Source organism: Solea senegalensis, linkage group LG6 (genome assembly GCF_019176455.1).
Source record: "Solea senegalensis isolate Sse05_10M linkage group LG6, IFAPA_SoseM_1, whole genome shotgun sequence".
NCBI classification, from domain to species: Eukaryota; Metazoa; Chordata; class Actinopteri; order Pleuronectiformes; family Soleidae; genus Solea; species Solea senegalensis.
Genome location: NC_058026.1, coordinates 1621977 through 1644260, shown reverse-complemented (window position 1 = coordinate 1644260; position 22284 = coordinate 1621977). Strand labels below are relative to the sequence as shown.

Here is a 22284-nt window from a genome sequence, read left to right as displayed (position 1 = left end):
AAAGTTACTTCGAATGTTTCAGTGCACTCATTCAGGGAATTTTTTTTTTGAAAAACATCCAGAATTCAGAGTGAACATGTCGGTAAATATAGAAACAGGGGTTTTTTTTAGCACTTCATTGTGTAAAAACCTGGCATTTCTTTCAAAGTCCTTACTGTTGCATCATTTGTTCAAACACCCTGAATAGAATGGACACGACCACTGGCTACACAGATGGTCAGACCATTCCACATGATGCGTAAAAATACATAGATTAGCGATTATCTTTCTATGGCGCTGCTCTGATGTTTAACATGGGGTTTGATTTCAAAAATCAACTCTGTACTCTACTAAATGCCAGAAATCTTCAGTTTTAGCCGCATATCTATTGGTCTAGCAGATATTTTACAATCATTTGTGGACAAAAACAGACACTGAAACTGTGATGAAAGATCATCTTTGGTGAGAAATGTGTGTGTGTGGCTCGTGGGAAACATAAGAACCCCGACACACACCTTAGCAGTGTAGTCCAGTCACAATGGACCAGGACAAGGTTTTCCTGCCAATAAAGTTGATTGTGATTCAGATATAACAGCAGTGCAGGAGTGTGATGTCACTCTCTGCTGTAAAATTCTCTTGTTAAGCTCAATGTTGCATATTTGGACTTTTAAGAGGAAACACCCAATTCAGACTTCTACAAAACCTTAATGAGAGCTGAGCTGCTTCTCAGGAATCCCCGCAGTGTCAGATCCGTGGCATTCCTCACACGGGAAATGCGTCACATGCAGTGTAACGACCAGCGAGGAGATGCCAACGACAAGTAAAACAAATATGAACAAATTAACGCTAATTGCTTTTTTGGCACTTGCCGTTTCACCGTGTATGGTGAAAAAAAAAGCTCTTTCTTGTGGAACTCCGGACAGGGGTCTCTGTAAAACATGAATTGTTGTGTTTTAAATAGTATTTGTGGGTTGATTGTGCTCTTGTTAAAGCCCCCAGAGCAATGAAGCGAGGAATCTCTCAGGTCAAAAGGAAAACTAGACGTGGACAGCCAATGAAAACATGGAGGAGAGATAATAAAACAAAGAGGAACTGCTGGAAAAGTTGTAAAGACAAATGGCACACAACAAGGATGACTGGAGAGACTGGCTGGGGATTTTTCCTCCTCGACAAGCCAAGTGTGGTAAGTCAAATGAGTCGGGGGGAGGGGGGGGGTGTACATAGCATAACACAATGATTTTAAGGTCCTTTCATTGGTTTTTAAGGCTATTAATGGTCTTGGGTGTTCATACTTATTTGACCTTTACCCTCAGAGTCTTCGAGAACCCTCAGGTCTTCTGCTTCTAGAGTAAAAAAGTAAAAGTGTCACCGTGGCCCACGTTTGTGGAACAATCTCACCGAAGACCCGATCACACTGAATCTATCCTGGCTCGATCCTGCTCAACGGAGCCGGCGAACACAAGCGGTAGAGCCACGTCCATGCCGGTCCACATCCGTCGATTTGTGGAGGTCTTGCAAAGTCTTGGATCTCGCGACACCTCTTGATTCTGAGGACTCCGGGTCGGCTGCCTAATCTTCCAAGGCTGGTTTTCCACCAACAGACAGTAGGGGGCAGTGGCAACAGCCCCCAGTCTCCCCATAAAAAAGACATTTTTTTTAAATCCTTATCCAAGGCCCTGGTCCAACCACGATTCTACCATGTTTCTGAAAATGTTTTAGAAGCTAAAAACTCAACTCTCTTGTGCCAGTAACAAAACGCCTGAAAGGATTTTGTGGGAGGAAACGAGATAAACTGCCAAAATCCAGGTGTGAAAAGCTTGTGGACAAAGACCAAGAAAACTTGTTTTCATATTACAACACAAAAGTGTTGACAGATGCCGACTGAACTCTACAAAACAATCAAAACGTCTGGTTTTCTGTTAACCTGTTAGCTTTTATACATTTAGCTGAATAAAACCTTTCTTATTCTACAACCCTACACACACATACACACTTGTTTGTATACTTGTTTGCGTCATAAATCACATCTGATATATTTGCACTTTCGTCCCGTTCGGTGTGCTTTCACGTCAGAGTCTCCAGAAGTCGCTAATAACACCAGAAAAAGTCGCGAGATTTGACGCTTATTTGAAAAAGAGTCGCTAGAGGGTTGTGAATACTCGCTAAATATAGCAACAAAGTCGCTAAGTCGGCAACACTGCAAACTGTGTTCCACCAATCAGCGTTCTTCAGAGTTCCTGGTAATCTGAAAAGTCCCTTGTCGAGGGAAAAAGTTTTCCCCCGGGGGATTTTGGTGGTTTTTCAAGGCTCATGAGGACTATTGGTCCTTAAAAGGTCAGTCTTTATGACAGAAAAGGTCCTAAGAGGTCTCAAATACAAGTGCACACACACACAAACTTGTTTGTACACCTTTGTGAGGACACATCATAGCAGCCCCTTACTCTAACCTTTTCCACTATGGTCCCACTTCGCCTCGCCTCGGTACGACTTTTTCACTTTTATCTGGTTTTTGGGGCAGTTTTTCCTCGTTTTAAGGCACATTACAGTCTGTAATTGTCCAGTTTTACAAGCTAGTTTTAAACGTTCCAGCCAAGCAAAATGCACTGACCCCACTGGCAGAATCTTTGTTATCATTAAAATCAATTTAAGAATATTTGGTCTACTTGTACTAGGGCTGTTTTTGCAGTGATTGCCAGAAAAAAAGGGTCCTGAAGAGGTAACAAAGTACCACACACACACACACACACACACACACAGACTTCACACACTTGACCTTTGTGACACTTTCTGTCATTGGCCCTTTTCTGTAGTTAATCCTCCCCCTTCTTTGTGTGTGTGTGTGTGTGTGTGCGTGCGTGCGTGTGCGTGTGTGTGTGTGTGTGCATGTGTGTTATTACAGATGGATTTTTTTTTTTTTAAAAAACGGTTTTGGCTTACAACAGTAAACTGTGAGTTTAAAATGTGACTCATGTAAAAGACAAATAAATAAATAAATGAAAATAATGTTTGAGCGCGGGATAAGCCTTTAATGATGTCCTGCACGGCACAAAAGATGATTACAATCGGTTGGAAAAAACACTTTAACACTCGCCGGCTGCTCGTTCACACACAGACATGTAACAAAAACATCTGTAACTTTTCTCACGTGTATATTTATTCAAAATGTGGGTTATTTATTTATTTATTGACATATTTGTTGAATTATCATTATAGTTTATTAATGTGAGGACAGTGTAATGTGTTTTATGTGTTTTTGTTGTATGTTTTTACAGTGGTTTTGGTATTTTGTACGTACAGTATAATTAAGTAGGTTTTTATTAAGACAGAAGTATTTCCTTATTTAATTTAGCAGTTTTTGGTTCAAAAATGTTTCAAAATAAAACATGCTATGTCGCGTAGATTCAACATGAACTAATTAAAAGGAGCATTCCTGCAATTTATTTATTTCAATATATTGAAGCAATAACGAAATAAATGTACCAAGCACCAAAAACTCTGTGTCAAACCTCTGACATCACAGTGATGACATCATCAGTGTTTCTTTAACCACTCCCACTTCCATTGACACAGATTATTTTCTGTTTAATTACTTTGCAATGCAGCGAATTTCCTTTATAAACCAACACATTTCAGCATTTTATTGTGCGATCGGCAATGATTAATGAAATGATTACTGTTTCTGTGGCTTCTTGTGGTTCAACTGAGTCTGTTTTATGCTTCTCAAACATAAACTGTCACTTCCTGGAGAGTGTCAGTGGTGCAATTAGCTGTTTATCAGCTGCTCTCACCTGTTCCAGTAGTCCTGCAACACGTTAGCCTCGTTAGACAATCGTCTCTTTGCTATGTTGCAACAAATACGTAGCCTCTTTTTCTGTCATTTGCACTCGAGCATAGATATTGGATACAAATCAAATCCCCAAATTGACATGTTTTGTTTGAGTTAAACATTGAAATGCGTTGTTATCATTTAATAAATAGATGTATAACGTGTGGGGGGAAAAAAGTGCTAGACTTTCTGCATCTGTACAGAACTTTACCTGCTTATAATTATTACCATCTTACATAAACAGGACAAAATTCATCCTGAACGTCTGAACTCGTACAATGGGACATTTGAATTGCCGCCAAATCCATAATCTGGATTGGATCCAGATTAAACTTATCCTCATAGTATTATTACATAGTATCCTTATAGAGTGTCTTGTACTGCATACACACACTAAATTTTGCTGTCTGTCAATTTTCCAATGAGTTCCGACAGCGATATTATAGGTTTTTTTTCATTACAGTTTTGCCCATTAATAAGAAATAGGAATTTCTTGACAATTTGATCAAATTGTGTGACGTCATCCGCGGGCAGATTCTCGTGAAACTTTAAAAGGAACATTCTTGGGTGATCATCATCTACATATGAAAAAAAAACACAAACTTACAAAAATAAGTTTGCATTTAAAATTTACTATTGACGCCAGGACAGTGAACGCAACACAAACAGTGGAGTTATCTTTTTTCCTCCACGGCAACTCAAAATAAACCAACCATAGTTGGGTTGTGTCAATATTTATCAGCGGTTAGAGTCAATAAAGAAGAAGTGATGGTCGTTTAATGTGAGTCTGGACTTTTATTTTACTCTTATAAGAGCTGGTGATAACTCATCAGATGTTAGGATCGCTAATGTCATTGGTCGGGAACATAAATAAAGGCTGACCGCCATTAAACCTTAACCCTAAACACTCTTATACTTCAGGGAGCCAACAAAAGCTGTTCAATATTCAAAAACTGATGACTAATATGTGTAATCAAAGGTTTAGAAGTGAAATATAAACAATATTAGTGATGATATTTCACAGAATTTCAAAATAAAAGTGTTTGTTTTCATATGGAATGATAAAAAAAACATATTTGTGATGATCCTTAAAGAAAACAAACAGAAATAACTCATTATATGTTGATGTTTTGTTGGGGGCCAAATTAAATCCAGTTTGAGCCTGGTCAAAATCACCAGATCATATATCGCACAGATAAAAAAAATGTTAGCTGGCTGTTTATTTCTGCTTTATGTTAAAAGAATATTTGATATTTTGTCTCTAATGTGTCAGATGTGACAGATTTTATCTGACTGATATCGGTAAGACTGTGACATCGGCATTGGTATCGGACACAGTAATGTATATGTTATAATATTTTACTGTTTATTTGCAAGAATAAAAATCGAACATACATGTTAAAGTTGCAAACATGTTTGAAAGCACATGTTGGACTTTGATGGTTTGTGGATCCATCACTAACAGGGTCAGGTGAACACACACACATACACACACACGCACACGTTATTTCTCATATGTATTCTGTAAGTTTTTCTCCACTCACCGGCTCGTGCATCTGCTCGTGCCTGTACTCCTCGTCATCGTCCTCCTCCTCGTCGTCATAGTCGTCGCTGTGGTGGATGAAGTCGCTGGCCAGGTTACAGTAGAGCAGATAAAACAGGAGCAGCGAAATCCCCAACAGCTGCATGTTTGTAAAGTCCTCAAGTGTTAGTGATTCCACAGGAATTAAACAATATTCAGGTCATTTAATATATAGATTTAAAAAAAAAACTAAATAATAATAATTTTATTAAAAAAAATCCTCTGCGCGCGCTCTGTGTACTCCTCTCTTCTTCTGCCGCTGATTACACTGTTTCATTCACTCTCTCTCTCTCTCTCTCTTTGTCTCTCTGTCAGTGTGTGTGTGCGTGTGTGTGTGTGTGCGCGCGCGAGTAAATCCCGGTCATATGAAAACAGATCAATCCGCTCACACAGTCCTCAGCGTCAGCTCCACGCGCTGACACAATCTTGGGGGGCATCCTTCAAAATAAAAGCTCACAAACACAAGCGCTGAAAGAGAGAGAGAGAGAGAGAGAGAGACAGACAGAGAGAGAGAGAGAGACCAAAGAGCCCAAAGCTCAGCTGTGAGGTGCATTTTTGCTCCTGTGTTTTATATTTTCTACTGCCCTCTATTGCCAAATATGAGGCATTACATCAAACGTGACTCACTCACTCACTCACTCACTCATACTTGTTTTTGATAAGACACATCCTGAGTAACATGTGAAAAGTATTTACCGTGTGTTTATTGTCATGATTATTTATAGTTTCCTGTTATCTGATCTTTAACCACAGAAGACGGGTGGTGAGACGGACTGTGCTGTGGCTCTGGCCATCGCGTTGTTCGCCCTTTTCCAACAACTGTACCGCGGTTTATACGTCGTCTCCTTCTACATTTCTTAGTCTGACTCCAGTCCGACTCCAGTCCGACTAAGCGCATACATGCAGGAGTAATCGGACTATGAATCCTATTATCCAGGTATGTTAGTCTGACTAATGGCAATTGTCACGGCACGGTTTAGGTTGCATCTCCACTACAAAAATAGTACCAAGTCTACGTGGGCGGAGTCATCGCCACGCATGAAACTGTGGTGACTTTGTTTCATAAGCGACGCACAAACGAGTGACTAGTGACTTGTAAAGCAGTTGTTTTCAGTGTAACTGAATCATTAGAATCAGTTCATCAAAAACATTAGTTGAGTTCTTCCTCCATGAGCGGAGCACAGACTCCGTCTGACGCACAGTGATGCTGTCACTAAATACACCAGACTCCTCTGTTAAATACTGCAAAAATAAATAATTTCCCTGGTAATTGTTGGAGATTAACCCACATTTTTTTTAGGATTGTTAAGTCTTTTTAACTGATCTCCAGTTCGGCATTGTTCGGCTTGATTCTGGTGTCGGACGTCTCTTCCTGTGACGGTACTCTGACCAATCAGTGGCCGGCAGTCTGGCGACATCACGCGTAGTAGCTACTCAGCTCGCTTGGAACTTCGTCAGAGCAGGTACTAACAAAAGTACCTGGTACCAGGTACTATGCTAGTGGAAACGCAGCTTAACCGAGTCGAGATGAGGTGGTGGACACACGCCATGAGACTAGCTCGATTTTAGTCGGACTACTGTGTTAACGTGACATTAAGAAAACAGAATTATCGTCTTAGTCCGACTAAAATGTTGACAAAGGTTGGTCCTCAATAAAGTCAATAAACCAGTATGTGTGTGTGGTTGTACATAAAGAGGAGAGGACAGAGCGTATTAGAGACACATATACACTGGTTTACGCATTGGAAAAAAACTTGTTTTTATGTAACTCTGGACAGTGTTTGCAGAAGTGTGTCCAGACACTGAGGACGCTTTCACAGCAGCAGGAGAAGCTCCAGAGTATCCACGTATTACTTGGTAATAATACTGAATCTGAGACCCTCACTCACAGCGGGACCTGCTGAAAAGAGAAATACAAAAATGTTATTAAAAATCACATCTGAACGTCCAAACTCAAGCCTTAAACAAAACCTAAAACATCTTTGTGAAGATGAGGTTGAGGTCTGAAAACGAGGTTAAACCTCAATTTAACCTGAAGTCTAAAAACTTCAAACCGCTCTTTGAAGTGGTGAGAACATGTCATGATGTCCTCACTTAGCCACACTGTTCTCATGCCGTCGTGTGTGTGTGTGTGTGTGTGTGTGCGTGCGTGTGTGTGTGAGTGTGAGTGTGAGCGGCCGCTCTGCTGATATGAAATCCTGCAGCATGGACGACATTCCGGAATATTACAAGAGACGCACACATTCTTATTGAGGACCCTCATAGACATAATGCATTACCTGGCCCCTTACCCTAACCCTTACCCTTACCCTTACCTTAACCATCACAACTAAGTGCCTAACCTTAACCTAAACCCAATTCTAACCCTAGCCCTAAAATCAGGTTTTAACCCCTAACAATTTTTGGGTCCTCACAAAGCCTCACATACAGGAACACACACACACACACACTAGAATGGATTTTCCTTGGGATTATTCATTTTGGATTAGCAGGAATAATATGAGGTGGGGTCACTCAGAGAAGCAAACTCTCAGACATGTACAGAGATGACCTTACATGTGAATGTGTGTGTGTGTTGTGTGTGTGAGATTGGGGTCAGGGGCAGGATAACCACTCACACACACACACACACGCTGTTTGACCCCTGACCTCTGAGGTGGGATGACGTATGGAGATTACAGATTAGCCACACTGCAGATGTGTTGTGAGGGAGAATGACGTGGTGAACAATCTCACACATTCATTTACGTCTCATGATGTTTTATGCGTTGGTGGCTAGTTAGCGGGCGGTTAGCTTAGCGCTGATGAAGTAGATACTCAAGCTTATGTGTCACGTTAATTAGGTTCAGTGAGATTGTGAAGTGAACACATGAAGTGTATGGTAGCGAGGACACACACACACACACACACACAGCTATTAGTGAGGTCATTGACCTGTTTCCCTCGGTAATTAATAGTGTCTAGGAGTCAACTAGCTAACAAAGGAGCCTTATCTTTGTGCTAACATGCTTTCCTTCAGACACTGCTGTGTGTGTGTGTGTGTGTGTATCAAGTATTCCTTATATTGTGGGGACTTAAACCTGTTTACACAGTCACATTATGGGGACTTGTCTTCCTTATGGGGACAAAAAACAAGTCCCCATAATGTAAATTGTTTTTATGTTTCTTTATGACACAAAATGTATGTTAAGTTTCCATTTTTATATTTTCTGTGTGTCGCCCTTACCGCTCCCCTTGGAACGTGACATGTGTGATCAGACAGCTGGACAGAATCAGGTAATCAGGCAGCTATGTAAGCACACTTGTAAGCTTGTTCTGGTCTCTTGCAGTAGGCTGGGTCCAGAAGGACGGAGCAGGAGTGAGAAATAGAGCGACCGCTGTGGTTTTGTTAAGTTATTTTTGGTGGACTTTCATATTAATACAAATAAAGGATTGTTTTCCACTGCAACACGGACTCTTCGTCCTTCCTCGGAACACGCTGTGAGTGGTGAAGCTCACACACATGCTGATGGGAGTTTCGTTTAAATGCCTCGCGTCATTATTCTGCCTCCAAAGATATTCATCGTATGGCGAATACAATGCAGATTAGCGCTGCAACTAACGATTATTTTCATAATTGATTAATCTGACGATTATTTTCTTGATTGTTTGGTCCATAAAATATCAGAAAATCTTAAAGAATGTTGATCGGTGTTCGTCAAACCTGGAAATGATGAGGTTCTCAAATGTCTTGTCTTGTCCACAAACCAGAATGATTCACTTTTAATGATTTCTTTGGCACTCAGAGCAAAGAAATGAAGAAAATATTCACATTTAACAATAAGAAGTCTTGTTTTAATCACGAAAAAGAAAAGGACAAGCAGGGTAATATCAATGTTAGCAATAACGAGAATCTATATAACATATAATTAATAACTGTAGTCATAGAATATTTGAGCTGTGGCATTGAAGCTCTGGAATCAGCGATACCTGTGAAATCAATACAGAGAAATATCGCGATATTGTACGTGGCGAGATTATATCTCTTATTGATTTTATTTACCTTTTTACATTTTGTAACTTTTGTAATAAACATTGAGAAGTGTGCGTATTCAGCTGTTGTGAGAGAGTATATCACAACACTGTATATTATTTTGTAATATGATAAAATTGTATCATGGTAATGTTTTATTGTACCTCTTCAGGGCCTTTTCTGGCATAAACACTCACACAAAACACTCATATTTCTGTGGAGCTGGTCATGTTTCAGGGTAAGATTTGAGTCACGGTTAATTATTATCACATTTTTAAGAAATGCCTCAGAATTCAACCATGAAGGAGCCTTTTCCATTTCATGAAGTTTTCACTCACACACACACACACAGACAAAACAATGTGTTACCATCCTCCCCATTGTTGTTCAGTTCCGGCAGACTCAGAATTCCCACAGCTGGAATGGGTGCCTGATAAACACACACACATACACTGCTGCAAAAATGAAGCCAAAATACACATTTGTGAGTGTTTTTCCATCCTCTGCTGTAAAGCAAATATTGGGAGGTAGTTCACAGAGGTCAGCAGTAGGTGGCGTAAAAGTCACCACAGAAAGTTAAAAAGTTGAAAAAACATTTCACATGAGGGATGGGAATTGATAAGAACTGAACGATTCCGAGTGTCTTAGTGATTCTCTTAGCGATTCTCTTAGCGATTCTCATTGGGTGAGGGAACAAATTTGTTTGTTTGTATTAACTCTCTTTACTATCTGATTTTCACATTAATTGGTTCAGACAAAAAAAAATGTTTGGCTTTTTATGTGCCATAAAAACCGCCTCTGGCCGTCATCATCATCATCATCTAAATGTGATGGACGATGACGATGGAGATTCTTCGTATAGTAAAAGTTTACTCACATAACTAAGTAGACAGGGCCTGTCCTGCCTGCAGATTGAAAGTTACCTTCGGCATTAATAACAGTTGACGTCCCGTTAGCTCCGCTGCTGCTTGACTCGTCGCTAAGTAGCAGTGTATCAAACACGTCAGTCCTGCAAATGAATTGCACGCTGTGTGGCCAAATGTTTCTGCATTCTGGATCAAATGGAAACTTTACAAGTGTCGCAAGTGACCGCATTGTCGTCAGCGCGTGTGTGACGTCATGACGCATTTGCAACGAGCAGAACCGATAAGCGGAATCATTAAGCAGGCATGCTAACGGATCCGAGGAATCGATTCACTACGCATCTCGAATTTTCATCCTTATTTCCCACATTTTTCCCAAACTCATCTTATATTATCTGAATCCATCTTTTCTGATCTTATTCCCGTTTACATAACATTTTTACCTGAATGAAGACGATGAGGTCATATTGACCAAATCTCATCTCTTCTCCTGGACCTGAACAGGCAGAGGAGACCGCTGAGCATGTGAAAAACAAATGTGTGGTGAGGGTAAACATCTGGCCGAGTCTCCAGGGAGCAGCGGGGACTGTGGACGATGAGTGGACGATGATCAAAGTCGCACTTGTCCAGTGGAAATCTGAACCTCCTGGTCGGAAAATAGCAGTGAAGGGAGCTGTCACACTGAAGGAGGAGGCCGTCGGGCTCGTCGAGGGCGACGTCCGACACAAGAATCAATGTGAACAATGTCCAACTGTCAAAGTTAAAAAGACTTCAAAAATCCCTGAAAACATGAACGTTAATCTCCAACATTTAGCAAAGGAAAGGTGTAAAATGTCCATATTTAACAGAGGAGTCTGGTGTATTTAGAGACATCTGTCATCGTGAGCCCAATCACGATCACGTTCAGTGGTATTTCAGTTCAGTGACATGCAGGAAGTACTGAACGATTGTGTGAACTAATCTTTTTCATCCACTGATTCCAATGATTCAGTTACACCCAAAACAACTGCTTTACAATTATCGTTTACACTTTGTGTGTTTGTACTCACAAGGTCAGTGTTTATGCCAGAAAAGTACACACAAACAGATACTTGCATGCTTCTGATTGTATTCCTAAACATACACTTGGGTATCGAACCACTTGTTTGGTTCCCAAAGACTGGGTCAGGACCGGAAAATGGGTCACGGGCGATTTCTTTTGGGTCCCCAAACACATTTGCAGAAATTTAACTTAACCTTTTAGTTGAGATGTATGTCCACATGTGTGAAACATGGTGTATAAAATATTAAAATGTATATTTAGTCACACACATACGACATGTACTGCTGTGGGTTTTTCACAGTAACCAGATACAAGAACACACAGTTGACGTGTAGGACTTTATTTTGTCAGTTTCAGAGGTGCGTGACTTATTTTCTTCCTCTTGTTTTCTTCTCATATGTAAACTGTTTTTTATTGTTTCGCTCGTTTAGAGGCTCCATATGTGTCTGACTGGTGTTTTCTGTTTGTTTCGCGCACTTTCTGTCAAAAGAGCTTGTGGTCAGGCGCTGGCTTCTTTTACACAAAACAACAGAGTGTTTGTGTGATCCCACTGCTAACACTGACAGCATGAAGACAGCTCTGACTGCCGTGCGCCCCCACCAGGGTGCTGTCATCACTGGGAAGCAGCTGGAGACAGTCCAGTGAAAATATGGCTGCTGGCGAAGAGAGCAGGAAAATCAGATTTCAGCCACTCAACAAAAGGCTAACCTCATAAAATTCTTCATCATCTTAGCTCTCAAATGTATTCAGGTTTATATCAGCCTTTTCTGACTCCACACCTAAGTTTGTGTCACTTTGTACACCAATCACTCACCTGCACCAAAGTCCATTGAGAAAATCAGCTATTTTATATCACGGCACTCGGGACTTTTTGACCCACTGCTGCCTCCATAACTAACTTCAAATGTGTTATTTTGCGACTTTGGCGTTTGAAATTCGTCATTCAGATTTACTTCAGTGACACAAACTGACCACACGAGGCAGCAGTAGACCAGCAGCTCTTCTGTCCTTGTGAGCCAAAATCACCAATTTTCTCTATGGAGTTTGGTGAGGCAGAACGAGCGGATTAGAAACGGGAAAATGGGAAAAACTAGCTGTCAAATACACTCTTAATATATGGTAGACTCAAGCAGACAAATGCACCTTTTTAAAATAGCTAACACGGCTGACAGCCATGTTTTCAGTGACAGCTAGCATGTGTCATTACCTCACACGACCCTTCAAATAACCTGAGCTACCACGTAAATGTCATCATAGAGTATGTTGCACCTTAATATCTTGGACTGAGTTGAACAGGTTCTTGGCTTCATTTGATTTACAGACATGTTTAACTACTACTGTAGTGATTTAACACAGCCAGTGGCTGTGTTTTCAATGAAGGCTAAACTAGTTTGGAGTGTTGCTGCCTGAGGTTTAGTTTGTGTTTTAATCTCTCGCTGCATCTCTGCTGCTCTGAGTTACACAAACAACAAATCCTTGGCTCAACACTGACCTCTCGGTTCGGCAATTAACTGTGGAGAGACACACACACAAATACGAATAGCTCAGACCCCCCACAAAATAACAGGCCAAGGTTGTGAGCACCAATTTCTCTCCCTCTCTCCTTCCAAGTGTGTGTGTGTGTTCATCCCTGTGTGAGTCAGTGTGCGTGTGTGTGTGCGTGTGTGTGTTCCCTAATTGGAATGCTATGCTTTTAGTCATGCTATCACAGACGTCTGTGGAATTTGAGCTGATATGAAAATAATTGCTCGGCTCTGGCCCCGGTCACATGATGTAACGATGTGGTGTGTTTTCACAGAGTCAGAAATTAAACACTATGCAACTGCGATTGTTTACGCTCAGTTTACACAGACTTGTTATAACCTGCTCACAGGATGTTTTCCTCGGTTTGCTGTTTACAAATTCAACGTCTCGTTCTGTCAACCACTTCTGAGTTCTTCGTGTGAGTGTGGGTCATGGACGGTCCTGCGGGTGTCTCTGTTTGTGTCCTGTGTTTTTTGCTGACATGGAAACGTGTAAATCCCTAATCAACTCTTGGATATAAACTTGCTTCATTGCCAGAGCAACACAGAAAGACCAGACCAGACCACTGAAACTGAGAGACCAGAAGCAACAGAAACAAAGTGTGCATTTAAATTGTCTTATAAATGACGACATTTCAGTGTAGCCATGGGAAGCTCGCAATTGTCCAGTGTGAAGTTGACCTCAGGGTTCCGTTCGTGAATCTACATGATTCTTATTCATAAAACATAATGTTAGAGTTCCCTTGTATGCAGATGACACTCAATTATATCTATATTTTCACCAAAAAAGGCTAAAAAAAGAGTGAAAAACCTTATTCCATGATTATGGATAAGGTTAATTGGACACATAGGATTGAATATTCGAGGGAATGGTTGTTTGTCGCCGTATATTGACCCGTCCGGGGGGTCTAAACTTTTAGCTGGAGGATAGTCATAGAAAATGAAGAAATTAAAAATGATCGTGAAGATAAATCACTGTGTGAGGGACATCAAAAGCTGGATGGCCCAAAACTGTCTTCAGCTAAACTGTAACAAGACCGCATTCATCATTATTGGCCCCATAAGAGGAAAGTGGAAGTGACTCACTGATAACAACAGGACAAGAAAAATCCAGGAATTTAGAGAATTCTCTGAGCTATGGCGGTGTCACAGTGGAGATTCAGTGGAGACGCCATGCAGAATGCTGCTAAGGCAAGCGTGCTAACCCAGTTCAATCACACCAAAGTGTAATACTTTAACTTCCAAGGTACCTGATTGCGGCTATTTATAATACCACTAGGGGGTGCCTATTTTTTTAAAAGATTTACCTATAGTTCGTAATTCTTGTGTTTTGTTGGAGGACGGTCTCAAACAAGGCCTCAGAGTGTGTGACCCTGCACATGCCAAATGTTGTTAAAATAAGATTTTTTGGTTTTGATAGACATATGATTCTTTTTTTACAGTTTTGTAAAACAAAAAATGGGGATTTCTTGAAGGTTTTTATGAACTGTAGACAGAAGGACAAACTTACAAATAAAATGTTTTGTGAAACTAAGACATGAAACTGCAACATTAAAATAGTGCAGGTGCGTTCTTCTTCACTGTCTCAGAATCATTTTTTCCTGTAAAAAGATTACGTTTGTTCCCCATGGAAGCAAAGTGGAAGTGACTCACCGACAACAGGACAAAAAAATTCCAGGAATTCCCTGAGATGTGTTGGTGTCACAGTGGAGATGCACAGCATGAATAGTCTGTGTTTGTTTGCTCATGTGAAGAATTCAGTTTACAGTGTTTTTGTCATGCGTGACACAATGAGTGACATTGGAGCCACTGAAAGAAAACAACACTTGCTTTGTGTGTGTGACGGCAGACAATGGCTGAAAAACACCTGCTGCCTTTAGAGGGAGCAGCAAACACTTCCTGTTGGCCTCTCAGAATCGCAGGTTCAATTCCCTGTGTGCTGTCGAGACCACATGTGCTCACGCTGACTGTACATCTGCACAAAAGAGAAGATCTTTGACGAAGGATTTGTGGCAGCAGAGAGGAATTTTTCCTTGTATTTCAACTCAACAACAACACAAAGCTCGGTGAATTCCTTCTGTCCATTTCTGTTTTTGTACGACGACTTGGCAGCAAATGTTTTTATAGAATGTTAAAGGAACAAACATAAGGAAAGAAAAACTGATTTTTAGATGTTAATCATAATCTTATGAGCAGGTTTGTCTGTGAATGGTGCACCAGAACAATCAACAGCAAATTACTGTGTGTATATTTACAGTAAATGATAGATAGAGAGAGAGAGAGAGAGAGAGAGAGAGAGAGAGATAGATAGATTGTTTAGATATTTCTCTTGTGTTTTCCAAACAACATGATTAGAATTACCTTTGTTTACATTTAAAGGCAATTTATTTATATCAAACCAATTTTTTTTTTTTATGTATTTATTTCCTAAAGCTGCTGCAATTACACACGGAACAGAAAATATTTGTCATCATTAAATAACACACATTTGAATGTATTTATATACATAATAAATATGTTTGGACCTTCTTATCATTATATCATGATATACAGTGTCAAATGCTTTCTTACAATCTAAAAACACTCTGAATGCAAACCTCTTTGAGTCCATACATTCCTTATCATCAAAACCTGTACAGTATTTGTACATATGTTTAGTATATAATGTCATAGTTATGGAAGATGTTGTTGTAATTTCTCATTATTCTGTACATTTTTAACAGAATCGGAATACTTTGTTAATCCCCACGGGGAAATTAGGTGTGTTACATTTGCTCTTTCAAAATTCAAATAACACTCAGGAAGTCATGTCAGACTTAATTTGGCAGTATTTACTTGTGCAAAATACTATGGATATTACTATCTAATTATATATAATATATAATAATATTTCTTCTAATAGCCACATTTCCAGTCATTTCACAGTGAAACACAATTGTAGCATTTCAGTGTGAATTATCTAATTATATGCCTCTTTGTCTTTTAAAGATCTGCGCCATATTCTCTTTCTATTATTTAAATTGTCAATTGTTGTCAAATTGTGGTCTTTCATTAATGTGTGTCTATTGTGTTTTCTTGCACTTTTAAGGAGTTCAATTCAATTCAAGTTGCTATCAATATCTAGTTGTACAATGACAATAAAGGTATCCATTCATACATTCATTCTTTAAATGATAATGGTGTCATTTATTGTCACATTTAAAGTTAAAGGGAAAGGGGTTGCCACTTGATCTCACCGTGTCAGCAAATATTAATGTTCCACAGTGACTGTATCTGTGCTGCTGTTCCACTTTCACTTTACACTTTGATTCCTGCACAATTACAATGACACGTTTCTCAGCTCCTTTGGTGCATGAAAATATGAATGCCACTGAGATTGCTGTGTAATTATTCTCAGTTGTGGTCCTGCTTTTGAAAAGTATTATGTTAAACTGGGCCACTTCCAGCTGATTAGCTCAGTAACAATACAACCATTCAGGAACCAGCATCAGCTGATTTAATGCCGCACAGGTCTTGACCAGGCTGTGTGGGTTTCCGCTCCACCTTCAGCTCTGAACACGTTTCTCATAATCTGGTAAATAGTTTCATGATTTACACAGTCTGTGTGCAAAAAAGGTTCAGAACTAGAGCTAGAACTAGTTATTCTGGGTCAAGCTGATCCACAATAAAACTCGTTTCATAAATCATATAATTTAAGTTCAGATCATACTGTATATTGTGACCCAGAGGAAATATTGTAGCCTATATTGATAATATAGACTTGTGCTGCCACCTACTGGTCATATTTGATAAGGTAAAATGCCCAAAACATTTTTCTGAGGCGTCATTACAAGAAAAAAAGATATCATGTGCTGTAGTATGTAATAATCAACCGTTTTTGCCAAATAGAATTCATTGAATAACCCAGAATATCATGTACTAAAGTTAAAATTTGGAAAAGCAACAAATAAAACCAACAAAAGGAAATAAAAAAACAACAGTACACAATAACACTTAATTTACATTTGATTCATTTTAACGATACTCCTCTCTTAAATTGATTTCATTAGAACTGATGTTTCAATTGATTTTTGGGGGGATCGAGTCTGAGACTGAGGTCATATTCTATTGCGCATACCCGGAAAAACAGAAACCCACGTGTTGTGGACATGTGGACCACAGTCAAATTGACCGACACACACAGTTACAACCGGAATTGGACCTTCAAAATAAACACAAAAATAAAAGTATTTATCTGGCATAAACATATAAAAGGGGGTTCAATGATATTTTCTTTATGTTTTGCGTATTCTGGAAAATCATTTAGCAAAGAAGGCGTTTTTAACGAGTTGATATATATACATTCACTATATTCTTGTAAAAATTGTTAAATAAAAACCCAGTGTATTCTTCACATGTTGCTCGTCGTATTATGGCATCATCTCGTAATGTTTTGCCGACGGTTTTTAAACGCCACACTCGCTGCTTTTATTTTGAAAGGTCATTAGCGGACGTAGTTTATGTCACGTTCAGTTTGCATTTGTGTGAGTTTTTCGTGGAGATTCTCAGTGCGGCAGCTTCAGTGTCTCCTCTAACGCACAGGTACAGCGTTATTGACACTCTTTATTCGCTTATATACCTTTCTCACAAACTTTTTGACACGTTTATACGTCAAAAACACGAAGTTAGTCCAGACCCGAGTCTGTCCAGGAAGTGTCGTGGGGTCAAATTCGCGCTGTTAGCCCTGGTTAGCTCCTAAGCTAGTTAGCCGACTGATGCTAGCAGGTACGAAATCGGCAAGACTGACTGAGTGAGTGAGTGAGTGAGCGAGCGAGTGAATGAAAGTTTATATCTCTGTCGTCTTTAACGTGTTACCCGCTTTAATTCTTAAGTACATACAATCAGCCGCCAATTTATTAGGTACACTCATTCATTTAAATCTATCTATTTAAATCGAGTTGGGCTGCAGTGATAATTCGATTAATCGATCCTAAATGAATCGTCAACTATTTTGATAATCCATTCATCGGATTGAATCTTTTTTTCATTTTAAAAACAAGATTTCTGGTTGTTTCGGCTTATTTCTTTGCTCAATGTAAGAAAGAAATCACCAAAAGTGAAAAGTTTTGGTATGAAGACAGAAACAAGACATTTGAGAACATGATCATTTTTCAGGTTTGACAAACACTGATTGACATTTTTCAGCATTTTCAGACTTAATTGATTGATCCAGACCAAAAATCCATAGATTAATTGATTGTGAAAATAATCATTATTTGTTGCCTAATCACGTTTTTTTCCCTATCATTTGGCCCCAAATGGTTTCTTTAAATGTTCTAAATTGCAACTTTTCAGATGGATGAAACGGAATCAGATAAAAATGACCAGACGGCACAGATGAAGCAGCAGGACATGGAGGTTTCTGTGGCCGAACATCTGGAAGGTCTCACCGTGACTCCTGAAAACACAGATGTGTCGTCATCGTGCACACAGACAAATCCAGATGAGCAGGAAAACTCGGCAGCAGCAGCTCTTTCTTCAGTCACCGCGTGTGAGACGGAGGACTGCAGTGATGAAGATGATGACTCGGAGGATTCAGACAGGTATTTATTTTACATCGTTTTTGGCGCAGACGTTCTCCTTTTTGCTGTGTTAGAAGCAGGAAAGTTAACTTTTCTTCTTTTTTTGTTACTCAGTGATAGCTCGTCCTCCTCATCCTCCTCGTCCTCCTCATCCTCGTCTTCTCCCTCTCCCCCCATACTTGAGGAGGACGACGATGAGGGTTTCAGCCAGCCGGCCCCCATCAAAACCATGGATGAAGTCCTGCTGGAGGTCAGTCTGTGGTCACATTGTTAATGAGAAATCTACCAATGTGAGTTTTTCTGTGGCTTTTTGTGGACTTTTAACGGGGTTCCCACAGGTCCTTGAAATCGTTGAAAGTATGTGTATTTGAAATAAAGAAAACATTCAAGGCCCTTGAAAGTGTTTGAAAATTGCCCTAAATTGACATGACACAATGAAAGTGCTTGAATTTAGTGCTAGAGAGTGGAGTCTCCCTTGTTTGTTACGGTGCCACCTACTGGTTCATGCCCTGCATTGCTTGATGTATGTAGATGAGGCCGACGCGTTGCGTGGACACTGTCCACTGTCACCTGTGTACAAGAAGAGGATGTACCAGCCTATTCTGTTTTAATCAAATGGAGGAGTCCTGTTGTGTTTGCAGATATCCGATAATACGTTTTAAAGCTGATATCCGTTACCGGTATCGTGCCGATAATATCCTGCGTCCCTTAAATGTGTTGTTGCTTGTGTGCAGGAGCTGCCGGCAGTCGAGGAACTGTCTCTGTCGTTACCAGAGGAAGTACAACTGAAACCTGTTGGAACAATCTCCAGTGTCATTCAGCAGCTCGGTAAACACACACACACGCCAACATTTACTGTGTTTGTGTGTGTTTTCATCATGAGTGAGACCTCTCGTCCTCTGTCTCTGTCTCTACAGTCGTCATCCAGTCTCTGAAAGACATTCCTGCTCTGGCTGAAGACACCATCATCTTTCAGTCTGACAGGGAGGCTGTGGGAAAGGTAAATGTGCCAGTTTATATTGGCTAATTCACATCTGTTATCCGCAGAGTCAGGTTGATGCTCAAAGGAGCAAAATCTATAGACATGCATATCTTTTTTTGTGAAGTAATTAGATTGATAAAAACCCTCACAGTTCATGTGTTCATGTGCTGATTCTGTCCCTGTAGTACTTACGTTGTTGGTGTCTCTCAGGTGTTCGAGGTGTTCGGTCCCGTGTCGAGTCCACTGTATATCTTACGTGTGAAGTCGTTGGAGCTGGTGAGCAGCAAAGGGCTGACAGAGGGACAGACGGTTTACTACGCACCGGCAATCAAAGAGTACACGGGATACATCCTCACACAGCAGCTCAAACTGTAAGTAAACGCGTACATGGACACCACAGAGTATCGTGACGTTCAAGCTGTAGAATTTATGTTGAAATGGTTGATATCGGAATTGGAAACTAAGTGTTGGACAATATCGGCACTCTGAAAATCGGTTAAAAAAGGCCAATATTGGACGTCCCTGCTTTATGTATTTTAATATGTAATATATCTTTTTATTTTTGTCGTCTCTGCCGTGATGGATTGACTTTAGACAGTATGTTGTAGTGAAAATGCTTCTTCTTCTTCTTCTCCTTCAGTTCAAGGGGATCTGACGCGTCGTGGAAGAACGACCAAGAACCACCAGAGGAGGTAAGAACAAGCGAAGCATGTTGAGAAGATTTTAAAACCGTTACGTTTAAAACGGTTAGGGTTACTCCTCTGGCATTCTCCATGGTAACCAGACCCTAAATCCAGGGTTCCCACAGGGTCCTTGAAATCCTTCATTGTGCGTGAAGTTGAAAAGTGACATGGTCAAGGCCCTTGAAAATTTTTGAAAGTCCTCAATAGACATGGGTCATTGAAAGTGCTTGAATTTTGTGCAAGGAAGTTGACATTTGCGCTGTTACTGTTTCACGCCCTGCATTGCTTGATGTATAGTGGGTCCTTGAAAGTGCTTGAATTCTGAGCAGGAACTCTCTGTCTCTCTCCGTCTCTCCTCAGGCTTTAGATTATAGTGATGATGAGAAAGAGAAGGAGGCAAAGAAGAAGAAAAAGACGTCCAGGAAGAGGCGGGACAATAACGGCACAGGTGAAATCACACACACACACACACACACGTCTGTTAATACACAACAGAAAAATGATGATCATGATCATCATTTTCAGTCACAGATCAGAGAAGCTCATTGTCAGGGCCTGAATTTCATTTTTCTATTTTATATCAAAATCCAGAAGTGAAGCAACTGAACCATGTAAAGCTTTCAAGTGCTAGAAAAACAGAGAAAAGGGACCTTGAAAGTGCTTGAAAGGGGCTTTAATTTGACCTTAAAAAGGGCTTTAATTTGACCTTGGAAAAATCTCTTTCTTTCTACACATATCACATTTCTTACAGTCACATTTTTCCCCGTTCCAGATAATCCTGCTCAGATTACCCAGAACACCTTGCAGCAGCAGCAGCAGCATCAGCATCGTGACGTCAGGGGTTTCCCACCGAGACACGCAGGGCCGTCATTCAGGCACCACAACCCGAGAGGCAAACAGCCACCGTTCAGACACGCACACACAGGCTCACACAGACACATGGATGTTCCTCACGCATACCTCCCCCCTCCTCCTCCTCCTCCCCCATCTCATCTTCCTCCCCACTGCTCTTACCCTCCTCCCCTTCCTCCTCACCATTACCCTCCCCCTGGCTTCCCTCTCTACCCTCCTCCTCCTCCGTCCTTCTTTAACCCGGCTTTCTCCTCTCACATGTGGCCCCCAAACTCTCTCCCCTTCTCCCTCCCCTCCCCTCCCTCCACCACCACCTCAGTGATGCCCCTCCCTCTCACACACACACACACACATTACATTGTTTTTACTTTCAAACAATTTCGGGCTGCAACAATGAACCTAACCTTGACTAAATTCATTTTATAATTTATTCAACGGTTTGAATGTTAGTTTATTTTTTCAGGATTTTTTCGCTTCTTAAATTGTGAATATTCTCTGGTTAGTGAAGAAATGCTCAAAACTGGATCATCTTTGGTTTGATCAACATTTAATGGACCAAACAACGGATTAATCCTGAGTTGCAGCCCTGTAAGTTTGAGTTTAGTTTAGTTTCTGACATCAGGGATGTCGATGATCTGATTGCAGATTTAAAGCTGCAGTACGCAGGATCACTTGTTGAGTTCTTGTTTGGTTTTTTTTCGATGCGTCGAATCGTCTTTGTGATTGGTTAAATCTTAATAATGCCAAATAATGACCTTTTAAATGCGTTTAAAGGTTTAGATTAAGGAGACGCTGCTGTTTCTCCTCATCTCACTGTCTCAGTGTCTCTGTTTCTTTCACACTTTTGGCCAAGGACACTGTTTGACGTTTGTACCCTCTCTGGCCACTTTATTAGGTACAGGACACCTCATAAAGTGTCACCAGACTTGGTCGATGTTGCCTCTGGCAGCAAAAACACGTTTCCTCTCACTGGATATTTTCTCTCTTCACTTCTGGACCAACTCATGCCACGATTTAAGTCATTTAAAACCCTTTTTTTTGTCTGATGTTCAGGTTGAATTTCAGAAGCTTGTTCAGTTGCTGCTCTGTGATTGGCTGATTAGATAGTTTGCTTTAACCCTTGACAGGATGTCCTTACCATAACTCATAGACTGTTATGTGATATCTAGGAATAGCCAAACTTAGCGGAAAGCAGAGAAACGTAGCTTTGCGCTCATATACTTGTCATTACGGTAGAACTTCAGGACTTCCGCTTAACGAGCGTCCAATCACAGACGAGACTCACCAGCACGCCACAGATGTGACGTCAGCTGCTCAGTGCTGTGATTCTGGACTGGAACTTGAATAAGAGGGTTAAACCAGCAGTTTAACTGGTGTAC

The 22284-nt window shown here is 40.5% G+C and overlaps 2 protein-coding genes across 2 annotated transcripts in view; one reads left to right on the top strand and one right to left on the bottom strand.

Moving 5' to 3' along the window:
• Nucleotides 1-5591, bottom strand: part of vegfc (vascular endothelial growth factor c) — a 37364-nt gene extending 31773 nt beyond the window's left edge. Inside the window, exon 1 of the mRNA XM_044028085.1 lies at nucleotides 5350-5591. Coding sequence (XP_043884020.1) covers nucleotides 5350-5493 — 144 coding nt within the window. The 5' untranslated portion in view covers nucleotides 5494-5591. The remainder of the gene's footprint in view (nucleotides 1-5349) is intronic.
• Nucleotides 5592-17342: 11751 nt separating this feature from the next.
• Nucleotides 17343-21193, top strand: naf1 (nuclear assembly factor 1 homolog (S. cerevisiae); the record flags this gene model as incomplete). Its single annotated transcript, XM_044028170.1, has 9 exons — nucleotides 17343-17408; nucleotides 18162-18409; nucleotides 18503-18638; nucleotides 19123-19216; nucleotides 19306-19388; nucleotides 19581-19741; nucleotides 20011-20062; nucleotides 20414-20501; nucleotides 20826-21193. Coding segments are annotated over exons 2-9 (1230 nt in total), but the record flags the coding sequence as incomplete, so codon positions are not given.
• Between the last annotated feature and the right edge of the window lie 1091 nt (nucleotides 21194-22284).